General features: G+C 44.9%; 1 protein-coding gene across 1 annotated transcript; it reads right to left on the bottom strand.

The window, feature by feature from the left end:
* Window positions 1-3,951: 3,951 nt before the first annotated feature.
* Window positions 3,952-6,833, bottom strand: LOC138974351 (uncharacterized). Its single transcript, XM_070347070.1, has 2 exons — window positions 6,543-6,833; window positions 3,952-4,605 (listed from the first exon to the last, which is right to left on the bottom strand). Exon 2 carries the CDS (start codon window positions 4,591-4,593, stop codon window positions 3,952-3,954), a length of 642 nt encoding a protein of 213 aa, XP_070203171.1. The 5' UTR covers window positions 4,594-4,605; window positions 6,543-6,833.
* Between the last annotated feature and the right edge of the window lie 1,641 nt (window positions 6,834-8,474).

Raw genomic sequence — 8,474 nt, forward strand, 5'->3', positions numbered from 1 at the left:
TAGCATGGGGGACTAGAGGCACGGACCCGTGGATATAGTCACTACCTTCATGTATAGTTTAATCTGTTAGTGTTCTGATGTAAGTCCAGCAGTAGATAGGTTAAGCCTATTTTAACATACTGGAAACTGGTAATCTTCCAGTAGGTATTAATTTAGTTTCACTAAAGCCTGCTGGGACACAAGTAATGGGTGAGTGCATTTGTAAACAGGAATCGCTTGACAAGTGGCCCCCTTCATCCCCCCCTTCCTCGTCCTGATATGGCTCTGCGTAGTCGGCTGGACGTTAAGCAACAAATAAACAAACAAACAAACAAACCTTCCCACACATGCGTTCACTCGCAGTAACTGCTGACACATCTTTTCTTCTCTCCACCAGCATACTCGCTCTCCACACTTCTTGCACACTGAACAACTGTCCACCCCCTTTCCCTCGTTTCCCATTCCCCCTCTCCCCCTTCTACCCAAGACACCCTACACACAACATGAAACCAACAAAGGAAACTACAACCTAAAACTCTCTCATACACAAACATTTTCAAACCAACAAATTTTGACCCTGAGCACGGAAGGAGAGAAAAACTACAGAATTTCAACACACCTTGCCGTTCGAGGACTGACCACCCGCAGAAACCCTTGAAGCCACACCAAGACAGCTGGAACACACCTTGTCTCCGGGGTTGTACAAAACATCAACGCGCCGGTCGGCCGGATAGAGCATACACATCAACCATCCGTTTCCTTCAAAGTTCCACACAGCAGTCACCTTCGAGCCTGTGACTCCTTCGCGCACCACGCAACACCACGTGCGTGAATACCCTCCCGCGATTGGCTGTCCATATCTACGGACACAAACCGAGTCACTGTATAGGCACTCAGCTAAGCCAAAACCACACGAAACCCAGCTCATGCATGAATTACAGAACAACTGGCCTTGGGCAGATTTTGTGACAAATAATAATAAAGTATATTTATATTGCGGCTATCCCTTACAAAAAAACAAAAATATTTGGCTCTAAGCGCATTACAACATGTGTAGGGACTTGGTACAATCAAGTCTGACAAATACAATAACACAATATACAGTCGGTCTCTTAGGTAAAACTGGGAAAAGCAGCTGCGACATTTAAACACTGCTACTAAAAAAATCCTCTAACAATGCATACTGCTTTACAATATGCATTTATGTATAAATATAGTTAAAGAACATCGAGTTAATAGGAATTAGAAAAGGTTCTTATGATAAAACTATCTAGCGAACGACCAAGAAGAAGAAGAATAAAACTATCAATGTCGATGTATAACAAGTCATTCAACGTAAATGGCCAAAGAACAACAACAAAGCAGTGATGATAAAACAGTTATACCCAATGGCTAAATAACGAGGCAGGACTAAATAGTATCGACACAAGATTAAAACAAAACATATTCCTGGAGACACATTTATACATGTTATCAAATAATCAATATACAAAATACAGCCCTCGCACACTCACGCCAAGGCACGTGTAGTCGCACTCATAGTGCACATGAAATAGCAACCCGCCCCAAGCCGGCCCACAGCGCGCTACGATGGCAAGTGACCCCTCTCCTCAATGTGGCAGATACTGAACAGGCTAGGGGTTGAAGTATTGCCGGATATACATGTATATATATATATATTATATACATATAAGCAATGTGAAAAACAACATGAACACCATGAAATCAATGAGTCAGAGGTGGTACAGGCTACTTGGTCTTGCAGTTGCGCAGGGTGCCATTCCTTATTTGACAGGTGAAGCGTAATGGCAGAGCTGCAATCACCTGTGACAACAGGGATTCGTTTGATTCCAGGTTGAGAATGTCACTTTTCACTAATTTTTTCAGCTCATCCTCAAAAGCAGTGACTTGTTCTCCTGTTGTTGTTTTCATGACGGCTCTGGCGGTTTTAACCTGCGAGTTGCTGTCCCCACAGTTTGGACACGCTCCATCCCTATACTTTGTGTTCTTGCAAGCTGCACAGAAAAAACACACTTAGAATGAAATGCAATGATTTAAGGAAAATTTGAATAGGTATTGAAAAGGCATTTTAGAAAAGACACCTACTTTATATTATTCACCTATTCAATTAGAGTGGGACTGGGTGAACTACTAATTCTGGTCGCGTCTGTTTTTTGTTTTGTTTTGTCTTCGTGTTTGTTTTGCCTTTAAAGCTTTTTTTCTTATTTTTTTTTCTTTCAAGTGAGTTTTATAATAGAAAACAACACCAATTCTGTTTTTCCTATAAAAGTATCTGTTAATATTTTGTAACATTTCCTAATCAACATTTACCAGTATCACTCCCCAAACAGTGTGGATAATTTAAATGGTGCAAATTACTTTTATCTAAATAGATATTGATGATTATGCAATACCATCTCCGATGTAACATTGGAACCCAAAAAGCAACTCGGCAAAGCATACTTTGATTTATCTGATCAAAATGAACCACAGTCAACATTCAAGTCAAAAAGCTAACACAGAACAACAGGTTAATAAATATAAATTGCTTTATTCATTACTTCAATGCAAAATTAGGATTAAAAGAAAACATATTTTGAGGCCAAAGTCAAAAATACAAATCAGAAAAAAATTCTCTAAACAAGAAACTTGAACTCCTTTCCTTCAAACTCTTAATCTTTTTGGTTACATTTCCCAGTGTTACTCCCCCAACAGTAATGAGAATAACAAGAGGAACAAATAGATATTGATGAGCATGTAGCATGGAACCTCAAAGGCAACTCAACTGAGAATAATTTGAAATAGTTGATGAAAGTGAACCAAAATCAAAATCCAAGTCCAAGAAAGGAACACACAACAATATGTTAATAACACATATTGTTTTATCCATTATTTACTTGCAATAAAAAGAAAGGAAAAAAAATCTAAGGGCAAAGTGAAATTTTTAAAAGTCAAAGTAAAAAAAAATCCAAAAAAGTGATACTAAGAATGTACAAAAAAGTCAGTATGAAATGTCAGTTAATGTGGCTAAAAAACATTCACTTGTCAAAAACAAATGCAATGCCTCGACCAGGGGCTAGTCTGGGTGCTGGAACAGCTTTGTGCTCGCTGCTGGCAGGGAGCCATGCCTTGTCTGCCCATACATAACTGTTAGTGTCTGGCTTCAGCTTCAGATACTGAAGAAGCAGGTCCCCACTACTGTCAACGTCAATAACTTTGGCGTAGAAAAAGACAGTTCTCTGACGACCAAGCAAAGGTACTTCAATAAAGCATCCTTCACTCACTTGAGAAGTATTGGTTGGCGAGATTGAAGGGGGCAGGGAAGGGCAGACAGGCGACTGGTCTGGGTCAGGGCAGACAGGCGACTGGTCTGGGTCAGGGCAGTCAGGCGACTTGTCTGGGGCAGGGCAGTCAGGGGACTGGTTGACAGCGAGCAGGAGCAACTGGTTGATGGCGAGCAGGGGCGACTAGTTGACTGCGAGAAGGGGCGACTGGTTGATGGCAAGCAGGGGCGACTGGTTGACGGTGAGCAGGGGCGACTAGTTGACTGCGAGAAGGGGCGACTGGTTGATGGCGAGCAGGGGCGACTAGTTGACTGCGAGAAGGGGCGACTGGTTGATGGCAAGCAGGGGCGACTGGTTGACGGTGAGCAGGGGCAGCTGGTTGACGGCAAGCAGGGGCGACTTGGGCAGCACCAACAGGAATAAGGGTCTCCCTGGTCCAGGTGCCAGCAATCTCCTGATTGCCACACTGCCCAATGCCTGATTGGCAAGCCTCACAGAAGCAGCTGAGCTGCCGTGTCAACAAGATGTGTTGCTCAACACACTTGACAGCGTGGAGCGATCTGGTTCCCTTTAAAGTCTTAACAGGCCTGTTTCTGTCCCTGATAATGTCCCCTACATGAACCCAAAAAAATGATCTCAGGAAATGTTTGCATTCCTCTCCAGGCTGCTTGTTGAGGGGACTGCCAAATCAGTAGTCAAACAGATCTTTTGCATCTGTTACGATGGCAGCCCCCCCCTTGATGGCTGTCGCAGCGTTGTGCTTGACCACAGCACTCTCGCCGTCAGAAGGTCCCTTCCCATGCCTGGACCCAAAGAAATTTCTTTCGAAAGTGCTGCCATGGTCGTCCAGTGCATGTGATATGTCAGCAAAGGGTCCCTTGGACTTATACTGCGATCCGCAGCCATCTGTCCACTGGACGATGTGGTCTACATCCAGGCTTCGAGCGGACTTCAGGTGCTCTACTGCAGCCGTGGTAAAATGATGGACAGCGTGGTGGTCGTGCTGTTTGTCGTCGCTGATAAACACCAGCGACTCGGTGACGCACTCCTGGCAATGGGCGTAGGCATAGTACGTGACTATGGGATGGACTGTCGCCAGCTCATGATGCCAGTGGGCAGACTGGACCTCATCCTGGTACGTGCAGTTGAAGTTTTCTGCGAAGTCCAGTACCATGCCCACTGTCTTCGGAGGGAAAGGGGTCGACTTCCTCATGGCCTCAAACTGCTGATGCAGCCAGTTTGCTCGAAAGAGATGACCGGCGAGAAAAGTCAGTTCCTCTCGCAGTTCTGCAAGTAGCCCAGCCGATGTCCCCTGCTTTCTCACCAACATCTTTCGGCTCACCTGGAACAAAAAAAAATGTTTATTCCTGCAAACAGTTAAAAACCTCCAATCAGGTAAACTATTTCTTTATTTGGTGTTTGATTCGTATTGATGTATTTGAAGTGAAGAAGTATGTTGTTTTTGGTTGAGGAAATAATGAGCCTGTATCCTCCCAAATTCTGTTGTTGAAGTGTTTGGTGTGAAAAGGGTAGAGACAGTGCAGTAGGGCAGAACACGTACATATGAAAGCAATTTCATTTATTTCACATGCAAACCACTTTATGACACAGCTTCCGAGTAATTTATCCAGTTCCATTGGTCAAACCACTGAGGTTGGAAGCTTCTCAGAGTAGGATTGGTCTGTCCAAAACTTCTTTTGGGAAAGATGGCATTTCTTGGCTGATGAGGTTTTTCCAAATTGAAAAGGGAAACTTGGTTTCTGATCTTACAAATGGGACTCTCCTTACTTGGCGAGGTGTTGCTGAAAATTGACTTTCACTGGCTGGCATGGCTGAGGTTTGACTTTCACTGGCTGGCATGGCTGAAGATTGACTTTCACTGGCTGGCATGGCTGAGGTTTGACTTTCACTGGCTGGCATGGCTGAAGATTGACTTTCACTGGCTGGCATGGCTGAGGTTGGACTTTCACTGGCTGGCATGGCTGAGGTTTGACTTTCTCTGGTTGGCATGGCTGAGGTTTGACTTTCACTGGCTGGCATGGCTGAGGTTTGACTTTCACTGGTTGGCATGGCTGAGGTTTGACTTTCTCTGGCTGGCGTGGCTGAGGTTTGACTTTCTCTGACTGGCATGGCTGAGGTTTGACTTTCTCTGGCTGGCATGGCTGAGGTTTGACTTTCACTGGCTGGCGTGGCTGAGGTTTGACTTTCACTGGCTGCCAGATGTGACTGGTTGATCTGTTTTTGGCACCTTCTTCAAGAAGATATCAAGAGAGCTTTGACTTTTTCGCTTCTTTCCTTCAGAGTGACGAGCATCTTCTACGTCTTTATAGGGCTGCCGGAGGGTTTTTAAGAACGTAGATCTATCCGCCATATCGCCCATCAAGTTGGTGATTTCGGGATCATGTGACAGTGTAGATTCAAAATAATCAGCCACCTTGTTTCTCAGCGATCTAGAGTCTTTGGCTAGTCCAGGACTGAGTTGTATCACCGAATGAAATAGGCAATCGCCATCATACGGCACATTTGAGTGCAGCTCTAAATTCCGTTCTGCAGCTTTGCTGACGAGGAGTTGAAGCTGTGTTGTCCGTTCCAGTTGTTCAGACTGTGCACTTTCAATCGATCTCTGCATGATGCACCGCTGAAAAAACCCACAAGGAGAGTGAATCTCTCGTGCGCTCCCTTGTCATAACAGTACAGAGGCGGGCAGCCAGATATGTGAACAACGAGCGACTTTGAGCGGACAACCCTAAGTTAGTCCGGTTAGTCCAGTGCGCATGACAGAACCTAGGTTGGGTTAGCTTAGAAGATCGAAGAAAAAACAACCGATTGGCCATGCTGTACAAGATCAACGCCGGCATGGTAGGCATTGAACCAACTGCCTTTTACAAGCGCTCTGACCCTAGATCTAGTAACACGAGGGCCAAATCGAATTAATCAAGAACAAGATTACCACCCACACATTCTTCCACAGAACCATATCATTATGACAAACTATGCACTGAATGTAGTGATGAACTAAAAAGATCTACAGTACTAAATCACAAACTTAACTACACACCTTAGGAAATACGATAGCACAATCTCGTGAAAAAGCAGCAGACACACCAAATCGGAACTTTCTGTCTCTATTGCAAAAGAAGAGCGTTATCGAGTTCTTTCCCTTTGAGGCTCTCTCTCTCTCTCTCTCTCTCTCTCTCTCTCTCTCTCTCTCTCTCTCTCTTTTTTGTCTTTTTTTTTTAGGGGGGAAAAAGTGGTGGGACTCTAACCCCATGGCCCCACCTGGATAAGACGCCCCAGTGGTGACTTTGGACTCCCACTTCATCCATGAAACTGGGCCCTGGTGCTGAAGCAAAGGATGCAGGCGGTCGCCAAGCTGGTCCCCACTGCAGTCGCCACATTGCCTGTGAAACACATTTTTAAAAGTCACATACTGTGCACATAACTCAAGAGGGCATGCAGCTCCTATCACATAAATGTGTTTTGTATACATGGCTGGCAAAAATGCCCTCTGTCTGATACAAGAGAAAAAGTAAATCTGTGACATTAATCATTAGTTTCTGGAAAAATAAACTGAACAATTACCTGTAGCAGCACGACTACCGCCCTGATATGGCCCTTCGTGGTCGGCTGGGCGTTAAGCAAACAAACAAACAAGCAGCACGACTTCTGCCACACACGATCCTGACGCCCAGAGGTGATGACGTCCACAGCGTGGTAGACGTGCCTGATCCTGCAGGCGTTGTTGATGCGGCAAGCCAGGCTGTTGATTGCCTTCAGCTTGAGCTCTACGTTTGTGCAGTATTCGCAGAGGCACTGTCCGTCGCGATATAACCTTGAATGGTTGAAAACGACGTTAAACACCAAATAAAGAAGGGATCCTGATTTGGCCTATTATGGTCCGCTGGACCCGAAAAGCAACAGCTAACTAGCCAAATAAAGAAAGACAGAGGCACTGTCGAAGCTTGGACTGCTGCATGGTTCTCACATTGGCAGGTCTGCATTTGGCAAACTGTGAAAAACTCACAGACTCACCGGTTTGAACGAAGTCCTCGTGAAGTTCTTGAAGAGGCTTGGGCAGCACTGATGCTGACTTGCCCGTCTTTTTGGACACCAGCTTCTTGTCTGGGAGTGGACTGGCAACTCTCTCCAAAAAACTGGCTACCCTAGCCTCCACCTCCTCCCCCTTCTTAGTAGTCTTGGACTTGCTGGCCCGGGGATTCTTGTTGAGAACTATTTTCTTTATAATCAGGTCCAATTGGTCCAGATTTTCGTTACAAAACCGGGTGGGGGGGGGGGGGGGGGGATTTTGTTTTTTTTCTCGCATGAAAAGACTTCAGGCGGGATTTTCGTTATAAAACCAAAGCTTAGTTAAAAAATGAAATAAAATAAAACATTCCTTAACCTAGAAAGATTGTTTGTTAGCATGAATTAAGGTCGTGTCGCAATTTTTCAACCAAGACCAAAACTATTGAGACCCACTGAATACTTGTCAATGACAGAACAACGGATGGAGATAAGATATATACTTACTCTACCAGCAGCCTTCCCACTGCTTCCACACAGCTTGGTGCCCTGATGTTCCCATTGCTGGCAAAACCAGCTATGTCTTTCGTAGCCCAGATGATGTCATCGAAGTTTTTAGGAGAAATCATCTCTGCCGCAGTTGTTGTCTGCCTGCCGGTGACTTCTCGGAATCTTATGATGAGACTTGCCAGGAGGTTTAGGTTGAACCTTAAGTGTTGGTAGTCAGCATGGCGCATTCCATGTCTCGACACAAATCGATTTGCAACAATACGCAGGAGCGTATCGCTGCCAGCAATTGACCGGTGGTGTGTGTTGCGAATGCCATTCACGACTTTGTGCAAATGAGAAACAAATGCAACAAAGATATGATCAACACCCTCAACATAAAACAGGCTCTATGGCCTTTATTGCCATTTAACTTCTTCAGGTCAATTCGCAGCTGATATCTCTGAGAGACAGTCAGAGTGTACAGCTTATCCAGTCCTAGCCAGAAACCCAGTGTCAGCATAAGCATTTGTGGTGTTGTGTGAGCATATCCTTTGAGGCTGCATCGACAAAGCTTGTAGTGTTGTATCAACATAGCCTGTGATGCTGTATAAACAGCTCGTGGTGCTGTTTCAACATAGGCTGTGGTGCTGTGTCAACATAGTCTGTGATGATATATCTACATAACTTGTGATGATGTGG

This window comes from Littorina saxatilis, linkage group LG8, assembly GCF_037325665.1.
Source record: "Littorina saxatilis isolate snail1 linkage group LG8, US_GU_Lsax_2.0, whole genome shotgun sequence".
NCBI classification, from domain to species: domain Eukaryota; kingdom Metazoa; phylum Mollusca; class Gastropoda; order Littorinimorpha; family Littorinidae; genus Littorina; species Littorina saxatilis.

Excerpts from the sequence above, each read along its gene's own strand:
- LOC138974351 (XM_070347070.1), bottom strand. The coding sequence starts at position 4,593 with ATGTTGGTGAGAAAGCAGGGGACATCGGCTGGGCTACTTGCAGAACTG.